The sequence below is a fragment of the Arachis ipaensis genome, chromosome B06 (assembly GCF_000816755.2).
Source record: "Arachis ipaensis cultivar K30076 chromosome B06, Araip1.1, whole genome shotgun sequence".
Lineage (NCBI taxonomy): Eukaryota > Viridiplantae > Streptophyta > Magnoliopsida > Fabales > Fabaceae > Arachis > Arachis ipaensis.
In genome coordinates, this window is record NC_029790.2 from 7,936,904 (window position 1) to 7,953,502 (window position 16,599).

The 16,599-nt window shown below is 38.7% G+C and overlaps 2 protein-coding genes across 2 annotated transcripts in view; both read right to left on the reverse strand.

The window, feature by feature from the left end:
* Positions 1-3,434, reverse strand: part of LOC107646351 (disease resistance protein RPP8-like) — an 11,258-nt gene extending 7,824 nt beyond the window's left edge. Inside the window, exons 1-2 of the mRNA XM_016350542.1 lie at positions 3,349-3,434; positions 2,540-2,824 (exon numbers count right to left, since the gene is read on the reverse strand). Of these exons, the coding sequence (XP_016206028.1) occupies positions 2,540-2,824; positions 3,349-3,434 (371 nt within the window). The remainder of the gene's footprint in view (positions 1-2,539; positions 2,825-3,348) is intronic.
* On the reverse strand, positions 7,921-12,776 carry LOC107646352. Its single transcript, XM_016350543.1, has 5 exons — positions 12,660-12,776; positions 10,890-11,037; positions 9,263-9,358; positions 8,813-9,172; positions 7,921-8,600 (listed from the first exon to the last, which is right to left on the reverse strand). Exons 1-5 carry the CDS (start codon positions 12,774-12,776, stop codon positions 7,921-7,923), a joined length of 1,401 nt encoding a protein of 466 aa, XP_016206029.1.

Sequence of the window (16,599 nt, forward strand, 5' to 3'; positions counted from 1 at the left end):
ATAAGTCTAAAAAAAAAAAAGAGTTTAAATTGGAGACAGAAATTAGAATTACCAAATTTAAGAAATATATATATATATATATTAGGATAATTCAGTAATTTATATTCACGTGTATTTAATGGGTTCCTTGAAGAGGGTATCTATGTCTCATCCCAGTCTATTTCACGTGGACAGGTCTTTACCTATAAAAGTTTTACTGATTCCCATTTAGTCTCAGATTGGCTAGTCTTTTTTATCATTCTAATTGCTAGCATTAGTTGGTTCGTGACGTGAAACTACTCTAGCCACTTAGTAAATTCCTAGATAACCAAAGTTCAAGCTATATCATTCTCATAAAATAGTAACACCCTTAAAAACTATTAATTAAAATACATAAAAATATATAAAAAACAAAATCATAGAAAATTTTGGCAAAATAAAGAAATTACAAAAATTATAACGGAAGTACAAAAAAAAAGAGAAAAAGAAAGTATAATTTATATATATAAAATAATAGGAAAAAAATTAGGCAAAAAACATAAATAAGTCAATGGGAGAATAATTTTACACAAATCAGCCAAAGCAAAATCTGATTCATCAATCAACCAAATTACGTTTATATGTAGTTCGAACCTACCTGCTTCGAACTTAGATTGCATGTAATTCGAATCACATAGATTCGAATTACTCACTGACACTCAAAGCAACATAATTCGAATTCAGCTGATTCGAATTAGGCAGCAATATGTAATTCGAATCAAGTTGATTTGAACTAACTACTTCCATGCATGCCATTCAACGTAATTCGAAGTGGATTAATTCAAACTACACCTGAATATTTTTTTATAAATTTTTTTAATAAATTTATTTAAATTATACCACAAAAAAATATTTTATTCTATACAAAATAATTTAAAAAATGGCTTAAAAGATGTTAGGAGTACTATAAAAATTTGTAATGTCCTAATGACTTAGGATATTAAAGAAATACTCTACATAGTCAACAATAATTTAAAAATTAAAATAAATATAGTTATAACCAATATTTACCTAAATTACTAGAATATTACAAACTTTTATATTACTCCTAATATTTTTTAAGCCATTTTTTTAAAATTGTTTTGCATAGAAAATGGCTTAAAATGCCATTTATTCTATGCAAAATAATTTAAAAAAAATTGGCTTAAAAAATGTTAGGAGTACTATAAAATTTGTAATGTTCTAATGACTTAGGACATTAAAGAAATACTCTACATAGTCAATAATAATTTAAAAATTAAAATAAATATAGTTATAACCCGTATTTACCTAAAATACTAGAATATTACAAACTTTTATGGAAAAGTCTATGGGGCCAGCAATTTTATTAAATTTTGGCCAGCATGTAACCAGCAGATAAATGTGAGTCATTGGATGAAATCTCACACCAATCTCACACCATTAAATCATCATTGATGGCTACCAATCACAAAAATTGCTGGCCCCCTAGCATTGCTCAACTTTTATAGTACTTCTAACATTTTTTAAGCCATTTTTTTAAAAATTATTTTGCATAGAAAATGGCTTAAAATGGCTTAAAATTCCCTTTATTCTATGCAAAATAATTTTTAAAAAAATGGCTTAAAAAATGTTAGGAGTACTATAAAAGTTTGTAATGTCCTAATGACTTAGGACATTAAAGAAATACTCTACATAGTCAATAATAATTTAAAGAGTAAACTACCATTTCTACCCATAAAAGTTGAAAACGCTGACATATTTACCCATAGAAAATAGAAATTACCATTTGTACCCATAAAAAATGGTTTTTACAAGCAAAATTATCCAAACCCTAAAAAATTAAATAAAATTCCTAAACTACCCTTCTCTCTACCACTACCATTATCATCTCCTCTCCTTCCCCCCTCTCCTCTCTCTCTCAATGTTCTCATCTTTTCTCCACCACCACTGCCACCACCACCACTAACCCATCCTCTCTCTCTCCTTCCATTTTTTGAGCTCGTCGCCGCCGCCATAATTCATCAACTCTGCCAACTCCTTCCTCTTTCTCTTTCTTTCGCTTTCCTTCTGTGCTTTACTTTTCTCTCTCTCTTCTGCTTCTTTGAATTCTCAACCCAGAAAAAAGGCTTCACCATCATCAACAACAACAGAACCATCTTCAGATTCCTTGCCACCACACTCTCTCTTACCTGCAAAATCTCTTCGAGTTGACTCAAAATCCGTTTATCCCTCCTCCTGGTGTATCCCAAACCCTAACCACAATTCCCAACTCCAATATTAGAATCGACGATCTCAGGAGATTAGGGTTTCCAATTGAAACTGCCGCTACTACTACTACTACTAATATAAGCAATAACAGCAACACTATAGTTGATGCTTTTGTTATGCAACAGGAGCTGAAGCTAAAGTTCAGGTCTTTGCCTAAGGAGGTTGAAGATTGAGTTATGAAAAGGAGCGAGAAAAAAATAAAAAACAGGAAACTCAAAGTGGTGAAGGGCATGGATGAGTTGGGCCACGGCCCGCCACCTCCATCGTCGCCATCACCGTCGGCAACGAGTACCTCACCACCACCGTTGACACGGGTACGGCGGCGCTGGTGCTGACGGAGCGTTTGAGTGGCTGCGCGAAGTGAGGATCGTCGATGGGGCCTATGGAGGCGCACTTGCGTTTGAGGGTGGAGTTCCGGTGGTTCTTAATGGCATTGTCAGTTTTGTCGGAAAGGAGTCGGGCTATGGTGGCCCACTTGTTGCCGAACCGAGTGTGAGCTCTGATTATGGTATCGTCCTCTTCGGGGGTGAAGGCCCGATGCTCCACGGGTGGGGAGAGCTGGTTGCACCATCGAAGCCTGCAAGACTTGCCCTAGCGGAACATTGAGAGAGAGAGAGAGGAGGAGGATGAGGAGATGATAGTTGTAGTGGTGGAGAGAAAGGTGGTTTAGGAATTTTATTTAATTTTTTAGGGTTTGGATAATTTTGCTTGTAAAAACCATTTTTTATGGATACAAATGGTAATTTTGTTTTTTATGGATAGATATATCAGCGTTTTCAACTTTTATGAGTAGAAATGGTAGTTTACTCTTCAATAAATAATTCTTGTCTACATGCCATGGTGATCCGACTCCAATTTTTACAAACTTTGAGTTTAATGTTACAACTAACATAAATCGATGACTTTTAAAATTAGTATCTATAAAAAAAGTTAAGAAAGTCATTTTTACAGAAATTAATTTGGTTATGGAGAGAATGATGGCGATAACTTTGAATATGGATGCATGATGAGTTTTCCATCAATGTGGACCTGGGTTATTCAGAGACCTGCAAAATGCAGGTAACGTTTTGCAGTGGCAATAAAAAATAAAAATCTGTGGACCTGCAACAGGCTGCAATTGGACTGGGCAACGAAACCATGGTGCGAAACGTGGCCTGCATGCTAAGAGGGGCAGTGTTGACCAACATAGGGCTAAGCAAAACGTAGGTTGCGTTTGTTAGCCCTGCACAGCCAAACGTTGATTGTGTTTTGCAGCGTTCCTAGCTGCATGCGCGCCACGTGTTGGAGAAGGCTGTTGCGGGGGTGTTTAAAATACAAAACTCAGAGGGGAGAGTTACTGAAGAGTAAGTGTTATGTGAGAGAGTTACTGAAGAGTGAAGAGTGTTGTTGTGTAAGGAAGGTTGTGGGAGGAAGAAGAAGAGTGAAAAGCATAGCTTCATTTGGTTATTAAATAAAAAATAGTTCAAAATTTTACTAAACCTGAAGATCACATTATTAAGTACTTGGATCATCCTCAATAGGTAAATTTTTTTTATTTTATTTTATGATAAATAAATATATTTATTTAGATTTTGTTTATTTATCTTTTAACAAACAATATAATTATTATTTTTCGTTATTAATATTAATAATACTATTATTATTATAAGCCAGTATTATGATATTTAAATTTGATGAAAAAACTTGTTAGTATGGGAAGTATAATAAATAATAGATTAATATTTATGACTTTTTAATAATTTATTATTATGTTTTAAGATAATAATAATAATACTGTTTAATTGTTGTTGCTAATTTTTTTATTATTATTATTATTAACCAATATTATTTAGAATTTAATAATTATCATTTTTTTTGCAGGCTAACAGGAATTTGTTGTCTAGAAAATTTGATCCGTCCGATACTTTTAACGAGGTAGCTGCAGCGGCACTAGAGTTTATTGGGTTTTAACACGTTTCGCGAGTAGGCAAAATGAGAGGTCATTCTGCACTACTGAGTAAGTTGGTGGAACGCTGACGGCCGGAGACTCACACATTTCATCTTCCGGTCGGTGAAGTCACGGTGACGTTGGAAGATGTGGCCTATATTCTTGGTCTCCCGATTAATGGGGAGGCCGTTACGGGTAGATCAGACAGCAGTCACCAGTTTTTGGTGGAGAACTGCATTGCGTGTTTTGGTCAGGAGCCCGGTCCGCAAGATCACGTGTTGGGAAAGCTTAATATTGCATGGGTCCGGCGGTGCAGAGATAGCGAGCTGTGTGATACTCAGGAGTCGGTTGAGCGATACATCCGGGCGCACATTTTCTGCGTGCTCGGAACAATTGTGTTTACGGATAAGTCGACCACTTCATTGAACTCGAAGTTTCTACCGCTACTTCGGGATTTCCACCTTATCTCATCGTACAGTTGGGGGGCAGCCAGTCTGGCACACCTGTACAGATCGTTGTGTCGTGCATCATGATACAAATGTAAAGAGATGGATGGCCCACTGACACTGTTTTTTGTTTGAGCGTGGGAGCGTATGCCGCTCCTGGCACTTATACCCCGCGATCAGCTCGGCGATGTTGGTATTCCACTTGCGCGACGGTATTGATTTTTATTGTTATTGTTGTTGTTGTTGTTGTTGTTACTACTACTACTATTATTTTTATTAGTTATTATTATTATTATTGTAATTATTTTTATTATTATTATTAATTTGTTATTCTATTATTATGTTTTTTGTTAGGTAGAGTCATTGGCACTGACATACAAGATATATACGGAGGCCTATTGCGCATTTTAGGCGAGGACTCGACGACATGGGACTTGACATCTGACGATGTAAGTTGTAACCAGTAATATCCAATATTTTTATTCAGAAGAATAATTTTTCTAATCGGCCTCTTCGTAACTAATGTGCAGTTCATATGGCGGCCGTATATGGGAGTGGGGGTTCCTGATGTCCTCGACACCCATTTGGTTATCTGCTCCACCCAGTCGCCACTAGTGTCATTCGAGTGCATAGAATGGCACCCAGCAGACCGAGTTAGATGATAGTTCGGGATGCAACAGCTTCCACCAGGCCTTGCATTCGACCTTGGTCGTGATCATTGCAAGCGGTTGACAGGAGCACAAAACCATGATTGGGGACAGATTTACAGTCAATGGGTTAACAGGTGGAGCTCTGACCGCTATAACGCGTTGCAGATAGGCGAAGAGATTGTTGACTTTCATCCTCTCCCAGTGTACTACGAGTGGTACACACAACAATATGGAGTTCACCTGCGACTGTCAGATAGAGTTCCAGGTGAAGAGGTCGGCGCCGATGAACCACAATAGCAACAGGAAGAACCAGCTGGCCATCAGCCTCAAGTCCCACCTCATGAGCAGCAGTTTCAGGTATGTTTATTAATTACCAGTTGTATTATTATTAATGTTTAGGATTATGAATTTAATTATTTATCAGTAATTACTATTAATTGTAATTAGTTGTTAATCAGGTTCCGGCTTATTAGCACCACTATCAGTCCCGGTATATGCCCAGCAGTAGCCTACATATCAGCAGCAGGCACCATATATACCAGAACCACAACCAACTCAGGCACCATATATACCGAAACCACAGCTAAGTCAGGCACCTGAGCCCTACATACCACCTCTGGTAATTCCAGCCGCCGGTCACTTTAGTCCGTTGGGTGGATCTAACACTATCAGCTTCTCTCAGGTCTTGAGAGATTTAGATTATCTATTTCCGACGGTACCACAGGAAGGGCCTGCTACATCTCAGCAGTCTGCGGGTCGTCGCGCCACTTCAGGTCATGCCAGTGACTTCGACTTTGATCAGTCGATGGGTCATGTAGATTCGTCCGATCTTTCCGCACCACCACGATCTCAGTTGTTTGATTTGAATGAGTATCCGTAGCAGGAAGAGGGGGATTTGGGATACGACTTGCAGCACTGGTATGACCTTGGTGGAGCGAGTGGTTCAGGGATAAGTGGTTCCAGTTTGTATGACACCGGTGGTGCGAGCATGACAGATTTCGGTGCAAGCAGTGGGTTGGATGTCGGTGTGTCTCAGGGTCATTCATATAACTTACGGACACAGACTGCGCCTCCGGACAAATACACCCCATCCTTGTATTCGAAGAAGGCACCGAGGAAGTAGTCTGTTGTAGTTGATCTTGTATTCTATGTTGTATTCAGATTTGTATTCAGTGTCGTACCGAGTATTTAGATGATTCTGTTCAGTATTATTATTATGACATATTTAACCTTGTTCTCATATAACTCTGTTTAAGATTATCATGTTTCACTTTTGGAACGAAATGTTTATTTATTAAAAAGATACATAACAAAGTTAAATACTCCATTTATTATAAATTGTTAACTAAGTTAAAATAAATGACGAGGTTACATAAAAAGTAACATATAATTGTGAAGTACGTCATAACAAAGTTACATTGAAAAGCTTAATAACTAATGACCTCCAGCGGAGCTTGGACCTGCGCGCTGAAGACATCGGCTGCGGCTATGTCCCTCGCGTCCACATATAGTGCACTTGCGAGGACCACGCATATCCCGCGAATCCATCTCATTTAAGTAGTGGGTTGACTTTGGTCTTCCTTTCGTCGCGCGCCTCAATGTCCAGTTGGCAATCACCTTTGCTCCTTCATATCTATCCCATGTAGATGGGTCACCCAGAGGAACAAACTCGCCTATGTACACCTTGCAAATTTCAGACATCTTGTACACGTCGTGCACGTACACCTGCCAATCAAGACGCTGGTTGGCGCAACATGCAAGAACGTGGCGACATGGGAGTCGCTCGACCTAGAAATGGCCACAGTCGCAGTGTCGTTGCGCAAGGTTAACAGTGTAAATGGTACCATCTTGCATTTCGCGAACCTCAAACATCTCGTTGCGCCTGTCGAACCGGTTGACCACAATGTTTTCTGCACATTGGAAGCTTTCTTCAACTCTCTTCCTTGTAAATTGTGAATATGTGAATCCGTTGCGGAGACGCTCATGAGCCTCGGTACTCTTCCGAGTAAACAACTCATTCAGTCGATAGAAAGTTGACCGGACAAGGGCAGTCACAGAAAGGTTGCGTGCACCCTTCAGGACAGAATTTATGCACTCTACCAAGTTTGTCGTCATATGTCCCCAATGATGACCACCATCAAATGCCAACACCCATCTCTCAACACCAATCTCATCGCACCATTGAGTATATGCCTCACCCCGCTCTTTAAGCCTTTGGTAGTTTTTGTTGTACTCTTGCTCCGTCCTAGAATAGCTTGTAGAACAGACCATTTAATCATAAGCAGATGCCACAAATTTACTATGAATAGAACCATAACAGCGAGTTGAAATACCTGTGTTCACCACAAGTTTATGCAAATATGGAGCCTTGAACCTCCTTAAGAAGTTGGACCCGATGTGCCTAATGCAGTACATGTGCCACGCCCTTGGTGGTGACCATGCACCGTTACTGCGAGCTATTGCAGTGTCGATGGAGGTATGGCGGTTAGAAATAATACCCACACCATCAATGGTACAACATATCTCCACAAATCGGTTAGGAAAAACAACCATGCGTCTGCTGTCTCGCCATCGACAATCGCAAATGCAATAGGCACAATGTTTTGATTCCATCTTGTGCAACCGCTACCAGAAGTGCACCTTTATATTTTCAGTACAGGTGCGTGCCATCAACCTGCACTAGTGGCTTGCAGTGTCTGAATGCTACAATACACGGATAGAAGCTCCAAAAAACGCGGTGCAGAACTCTTACACCCTGAATCTCCTCACTCTCACGGTAAACGGGGAGTGTTTTAATTTGAACACGAGACCTTGGCATCTTCACTGTCATTGCTTTCAACCATACTGGAAGAGTCTGGTAAGAAACTTCCCAATCACCGAAAACTTTTGCGACAGCTTTCTGCTTTGCCAACCAAGCCTTCCGGTAACTCACAGCGTAGTTGAACCTGCCTTGGACTTCTGCAATAACAGACTTCACCTTTATCGAGGGGTCTGCTTCGACCAACGGCCTAATGGCATCTGCAATTGTGTTCGAGTCCAACTTGGCATGATCTTGTGAAATCATGCCCACGGTGCACGTGTGCTTGCCATTGTATATCCTGATCTCCCAACAAACTTTTTTTCGAATCAAGCTAGCTCGGATAAGCCAGTCGCACCCTGCACCATACCCCTTGCATTTCGCATAGAATGTCTGTGGCTCAGACTCATACACAGTGTAATCAACTCTTCTAGAGATGGTGTAGCTTTTGATTGCAGATATCACTGACTCTCTCGAACCAAATTTCATTTCGACCCTAAACTCGCCATCTTCCGCCGCAGCGTTGCCTTCACCTACGACATGCGCACCACCATCAGTCAGACAAGGAAAATAAAATAAGCACTATAGAAAACTTGAGTTAATAATCATAACATATCCGTATTTGCATACTCAGGAAATTCCGGGGCATGCATGGCTTCAAGATCTAATGTCCGCATAAAAGACGGAACACCAAACGGGTGCTGGCTTACAATCGTATTTGCTTAATTTTGCACCGCCAGATTGCTTGCCAAGTCTCCGTCATCATTTTCGTCATCGACTTCATAGTTTGCTTCGAATTCCTCTTCACTGTCATTATTATCTTCTTCCCAATCTATATCCTCGAGCTCATCAACATTGACCTCCTCCCCGACCGCGCCCAACTCTGACTGCTGTTCGAACTCAACGTACAACTCTATCATCGGCACATGAAATCGGGTTTGTTGATAAATACATAACATATGCTGCATACTGGCATCGTCAGTGATGGGCATCATTTGAAACTGTATCAACCCACCAAATACTTGTACAGGATTCCTGTATAAAATGTTACTCACCCTTTTCGAAATGTGGCTTTGAATGTTATTACAAAGTCCATTTTGCAACTCTACAAAACTCATGGTACATGGAATAGCAAATAACAACAGACATTCACAAACAAAAGTTACTCTCTCATGTGTGTTTGGTATAACCTCACCGTTATAATATACTCGCAAATTTGCAATATTTTTCATAACTGCAACCTCACCTAATCCGATTTTTTGACACACCTGACTGCCAAAAAAATTCAGAACTACAACATATGTGTAAGAAAAAAGAATACAATGAGTAGAAATGGAGTAAGGCAAGCTGAATGAGAGTGTTGCTTCGTATTTATAGGCCAGACTCGTGTTTAAAACATATTTTTTTAAACAAAACGCAACATGCGTTTTTAGTTTCTCAACAAAAAAGGCTGACAGCCCATAAAACACAACCTGCGTTTATGGAAAAAGCTGACACAAACCACATCAAAACGTAGCTTACGATTGGCTTTAAAGGAAATTTAAAAAAAATTTAAAAAGTTTTGAAAAAACAAAACGCATGCTGCGTTTGTCTTTTTCTCTCAATAAAATAAAATAAAATAAATAAAAACAATGCTAAACGTTACCTACGTTTTGAATAAGTTCCATAGCAGTGGAAATATTGGTCATGCATCCATTTCATTAGACAACACCAATGACAAATCCATAATGAAAAAAAAGAGCCTCATTTTTAGTATGCACCCACAATGTATCCTAAAAAATGATACAATGATCGTAAAATTTTTTCAATACTATTAGAACTTATATAGTAGGAATGTGTTCTAAGCTCTATATAGCTTTTTTAAGGTGGGAGAATCCTCAAATGTTTTAATCACATCCATATCTACCTCATTTCGAATATTCTGGATGTGAATTCTATGACTTAGGTGGAGCCTATTAATCTTTTTTCAGTTGTTTAAAAAGTTTATATCTAAAGTCCTTATTCATAGGCTTCAAAGTACAAAGAATAAACTAGTAAGTTTCAACCAGAGTACTTTGATAAAGGATAGATTAATTTCTCACAATATTCTTATTTCTCACGAGTACAGCATTATTTTACAACAAAATGGTAGAGCTTAGAAGTAAAAGTGGCGATTAAATTAGAAATGACCAAAGCTTATGATATAGAGTTCGTTTGGCTGAGTTTCTAAGAAAAAATCTTTTTTTTAGTTATCTTTTTTTAAAGATCTTATGGAAAAGTAAAAGTAATTTTATGTTTGGGTATCTCATGCAAAAATATCTTTTATCTATCAATTATGTTTGGGTGTAACAATATAAAAGTACTTTTTTGTTTATTTATTACATGAAAAACATATTTTTTTAAGGAAAAAAGATCTTTTAAAAAAAAGATATAAATTACAACTTCTCAAAAAATATATTTTTTTTAATTTTTTTAGTGCTTTTACTTTTACTATTAGAAATTTGTCAAACACACTAAAAAATAAAAAAGATCTTTTTTATCAAAATAATGGCGCCCAAACAAACACATAGTTGAATAGAATTTTCTCCGATTTATGCTAGGCAAATCGGGGTTTGATGATACTTTGGTTTTTTAAGACGGGTGGATGAAATTAGTGAGAGTTGAGTTGTGGAGTAGTACATTGATGATGAGTTGATAACGGAATGAGAATATGAAATTGAGAATTGATGATGGTTATGATGAGTTTGGGACCAGAATGTTGACAAGGATTATATATTACTGATATGCTGAAATTTGGTAAGTCGGCATAGGGGCTGTGGCAGTCTCCTACTCACATAAAATACATTGGTTTGGAAAGTCGCTATGCGCCTCAGGCAAGGACGGTGGTAAATCCTGTTTGTCGAGGTACGGCATCGGCGTAGGGACCGTGGCAATCTCCCGCCTATGTTTAGATGTGAGGGCTGTGGTAGTCTCCCACTCACATAACCTTCTCTGCCGCAAGAGTAAACTCGAGCATTATAACCTGAAAGAGTGGGTCGGACACTATATCCACGGGGCGCAGAAATAAGTGGGCTAGACATTATACACCAGGAAGCGCCAAGAAAAAGTGAGTAGGGCACTATATTCCTGGGCGTGACAAAAACGCTACATCCGAAAGGATGTGTCGGGTTGGCAGTTGAACCGGCAAGTGATATCACGAGTTAATAGGATAGACATTCATCATATGAATCTTCTATGTACTTGTTTGTTTTTCTTAACTTTTGTTATGCCTAAATGAATCACATGTCTACTTACTATTTGATTTACTTGCTGTATATGTATATCACTTGTACTTTACTTGTTTGCATTACCTGTGTTTTCTGTTGGAATTGAGGAGATTTGGTAGGCGGTGGCAATGGAATCGCATGGAGGATAGGTTGGTGAAGGCTGTGGGACAGCAGTGACTAGTTTAGTTAGATATCCCTTAAGTTAGATTACCCTGTTTATGGTTTAATTCATACATTTCGTTAAGCTTGAATATCATTATATCGATGTGAAGTTCTAGAATTGTCTTTGGCTTCCCATAACCTTATATCTTATTTATTGGGCACTGTTACCATACTGAGAACCTCCGGTTCTCATATCATACGTTGTTGTTGTTTTCAGATGCAAGTCGCAATCCACCTCGGTGAATTTGCAGATGGTGACAGAGCGGATGATGGATCACATTTTAGTCTTTTATTTATTTAGTTGTAGATTTCTCTCACTTTTGATTTTTTGTATATTTTGTTGTTTTAGAGGCTTTTGCGTTAAACTTAGAGAGATAGGAAGTAAGCCTTTTATAAAATTCTGTTGTATCTTTTGACTAGTCAGCCTAAACTTTGCGGGCTGCGGCTAGTTCCCCTTTCAGATAATGCACACACACACACACACACACACAACTTGTTTATCTATTAGCTACTACCTTGTATCTTGGAGCTTTATGCAAGGTTGTATATATTATGTTCTGTTCTTGTCGTGCCTACGCGTTTAAGTTATCATGTGTGAACGTTTTACATTTGTAATTTCACATGGAGCTTTATGGAAGGTTGTATATATTATGTTCTGTTCTTGTCGTGCCTACGCGTTTTAGTTATCATGTGTGAACATTTTGTGTTTGTAATTCCACTTTATGCGATTTTGAGCTTTCATTCATTCATCAAGCTTTTAGTATTATTACTTTTTTCTATATATATATATATATATATATATATTATTGTATGGGTTTTAGAACGGTCGTAACACTTTATTATCCTTTGCTTTATGGCTAAAGGTAAAGCTTAGGGTGATAGGGTGTTACATATATTATCTTAGTTTAATATATACATTTAATGAAATATTATTTGAACCTTTTATTTATATTTTTTATTTTTTAAAAATTTCTTTATGGATATGGTCTAAGAGTGTGAAGGACACATATTATAAACTGAATGTCACGGCCTTGGACACACTCCAACACTACCGTGCCGGCACTCGGACTTACTCGAAGCACGTCTCGAATTACCTCTGCTCGGTTCGTCTTTGTCTCCATGATATGGTTTAAACATACTCATATGGAAGACTGGGTGGATCTTCATAGAGGGAGGAAGTTGTACTTTGTAAGCAACCTCCCCATCACGTCCAATGATCTCAAATGGCCCTTCGTATTTGCGGATTAAGCCCTTATGAACTTTGCGAAAGACTTTGAATTGTTGTGGAAGAAGTTTAATCATTACCTTGTCTCCCACTTGGTAGCTTGCATGCCTCCTCTTCTTATCTACTCATTTCTTCATCCCCTTTGCAGCTTTATCGAGGTAAGAACGAGTGACATTTGCTTGTTCTTCGCATGACTTAATCATATGATAAGCTCCAGGGCTCTTCCCTGAGTAAGAGAAAGAAAGAGAGTGAGGTGTAAACGGCTGTTATCCAATCACAATCTCGAACGGACTCTTCCTTGTAGACTCACTCCTTTGCAGATTGTATGAGAACTGAGCAATGTCTAGAAGTTTTGTCCAATCCTTCTGATTAGCGCTTACAAAATGCCTCAAGTAACACTCGAGTAAGGCATTCACTCTCTCAGTCTGCCCATCGATTTGAGGATGGAAGCTTGTTGAAAAATGAAGCTCTGACGTAAGGAGTTTGAACAGCTCTGTCCATAGTCGTCTTGTGAAGCGTGGATCTCGATCAAAAATGATGCTCTTAGGTAATCTCCAATACTTCACCACATTCTTGAAGAATAGTCGTGCTACTTCCTCTGCAGTGCAGTCCGTAGGGGCAGGTATAAAGGTAGCATACTTCGAAATTCGATCCACTACCCTAAGAATAGATCCAAACCCCTCGGACTTTGGTAAGGTAGAGATGAAATCTAGAAAGACACTTTTCCACGGTCGCTATGATGGATGCAGATGTTCCAACAACCCACTTGGTGTCTTATTTTCAACCTTATCTTGTTGGCACACAAGACAAGTCTTCACATAGCTCTCCACTTCATCTCTCATTTGAGGCCAATAATAAGAAGATTCAATAAGTGCCAAGGTCCTTCGCTGACCTTAGTGACCAGCCCACTTGGTGTCGTGGCATTCTCTTACTAATTTTATTCTTAGATTTTTCCATTTAGGGATGTATAGTCTTTTTCCTTTAGTATAGAGAAGGTCGTCTTCGAGTCAAAATCTTTTGGTCTTACCTTCTCTAACCAAATCCACCAACTTCTTGGCTAATAGATCATGATGCAACCCTTCTTTGATAATATGCACAATATCTCCTTCGACCATAGAAATGGCTGGCAACTCAGTCTTACGGCTCAGCGCATCTGCTACCACATTAGTCTTGCCTGACTTGTATTCAAATTCAAAATCAAACTCAACTAAGAAATCTTGCCACCTAACTTGTTTGAGGCTTAACTTCTTCTGAGTTTGGAAGTAGCTTGTAGCTACATTGTCTATCTTGACGATGAAGTGTGAACTAAGCAAGTAGTGACGCCAAGTTCTCAGACAATGCACTACCGCGGTCATCTCCTTCTCTTGGACAATGTATCGCCTCTCTGTATCATTCAACTTGCGACTCTCAAAGGCAATAGCATATCCTTCTTGAATCAGAACCCCTCAAATAGTGTAGTCAGAAGCATCCGTGTGGACTTCAAATACCTTTGAGTAGTCTGGCAGTGCCAGTACTGGTCTTTCTGTGATAGCATCCTTCAACTCATCGAAGGTCTTTTGACACTCCTTTGACCATTCCCAGGAGTGATTTTTCTTGAGAAGATTAGTTAATGGTGCAGTCTTGGCGGAGTATCCCTTGATAAACCTCCGATAGTAATTAGCCAACCCAAGGAATGACCTCAATTCAAATATCTTATTTGGCAGCTCTCATTCTTTGATAGCCTCCACCTTTCCTTGATCCATGCAAATAGTTCTATCTTTAATGATGTGTCATAAGAAATGGACTTCGTCCCTTGCAAAGAAATACTTTTCCTTATTCACATATAGGTTATTCTCTCGCAAGATCTTAAACACGGTTCGTAAGTATTCTATATGTTCCTCCAAAGTATTGCTATAGACAACAATATCATCCAAGTAGACCACTACAAACCGATCAAGGTAAGGTCGAAAGATCTCATTCATCAAGGTACAGAAGGTTGCAGCAGCATTAGTCAAGCCAAAAGGCATCACCAATCACTCATACGATCCATACCTCATGACACACGTAGTCTTAGGATCATCACCATCGACAATCCTCACTTGGTGATAACCTCAAATCCAGCTTTGAGAACCACTTGGCTCTACCAAGTTGATTAAACAAATTGGCTATCAAAGGAATAGGATATTTGTTCTTGATGGTTACCTTGTTAAGTGCTCGATAGTCGATGCATAGTCTCAGCGAAACATCATGCTTCTTTTGGAACAAGACTGGTGTGCCATAAGGTGCCTTTGATGGACGGATGAACCCAGCATCTAGCAAATCTTTGAGTTACTTCTTCAACTCCTCAAGTTTTGGCAGTGCCATCCTATTAGGTCCTGAGGCAGGCAACTTTACTCCTGACTCAAATTCAATCTTGTGGTCCATCTTTCTCTCAGGTGGTAGTTGTTTTGACAACTTGAGAGGCATCATATTCTTATTTTTTTCAAGGACATCCTTAATTTTGGGAGGAACGTCTTCTCTTTCAGATGTTGACTCCTCTTGTAATAGAGCCAAATATGTAGTCTCTCCCTTCTTGAACCCTTTCTTGAGTTGCATCACAGAGAGCATTGGTGGTCCTCTAGCTTTAGAGACTGTAGGGACTATGCATGGAGATCCTTTCTCCATGACACATACTATGTCGTAGTCATAGTTGTAAAAATCGAACCGGTGATCGAACCGGTCAGGTTACTGGTCCACTGGTTTATTGGTTCAACTGATAAACCGCTGGTTGAACTGGTAAAATCGGTTTTACGTAAATAAAAAATATAAAATACTAAAAATAGTCATAAACTTAATAAATTCAAAATACATATCTTTAGTTATTCACCAACATTTTAAAAACAACCAAGTTTCAAAGTCTAAATATAATTGATATAAAGATAAACATGAAATTAGTTAGTACTAGTACATTAGTATCTTAATTAAACACAATAAGGATAACAATTCATAAACTAAATCCAAAGAGTGATTTCGAAGTCGGCAAGTTGCAAAAGTATAAAACAATAGCAATCCTAAATTCCCTAATTCCTATTCCCTATTCAACAAGACAGCAACTTTAAAGGCTTAAATAGTTAAATTCACAGCAATCTTAAATAATTACATTATTCACAGCAATCTTAAATATTCACAGCACATGCATATTTATAACAGAACAACATTAGATTTACATTATTCATATTCAACAAGCATATTCAACACCTCGGTTTCAAGCATTAGTCAACAAGCATATTCATCCCAGAACAAATCAACAAAACAACAAATTTTCACGTTTTCAACAAGCATATTCAACACAGAACAAATCAACAAAACAACATAATTCATATTTCATAGATTCAAGCTTTCAACAAGCATATTCATCCCATAAATTTTAAGTTTCAACACATAATAGAATAACATAGGAGAAGTGCAGTTTAAGGTTGTTGGAGAACAGAGGAGAAGTGCAGAACAACATTATTCATAAGTCATAACACTGTAACAGCAAGAAGTGCAGAACAGACTACAGAGGAGAACTGGAGCTAACCTGTTTGACAGAGCAGAAGAGCGAGGCAACGGCGAGGTCGACGGCACAGCAACGGCGAGGGCGACGGTGCGGCAACGGTGACGGCAATGAGAGACATCTGCGGGTCTGTCCTGTTCCTACTTCCTTAGTTCCTTCAGACTTCGGAGTTCAGACCGGCAGTGAGACGAAGAAGACGACGGCGGGCGGCTGGCGGCAGTGGCTGGGTGAGTGACACTGTGACAGAGTGAGGTGAGGTGGTGGCGGAGAGGGTTAGCCGTTAGGGGATTAGGGTTGGGGGGAAAAGTGGAAAGTGGAAGCTGGGAGTGGGGTTTGGGGGTACCGTGCGTATACGACGAGAATTTCCTTTTTTTTTATAAAGCAAA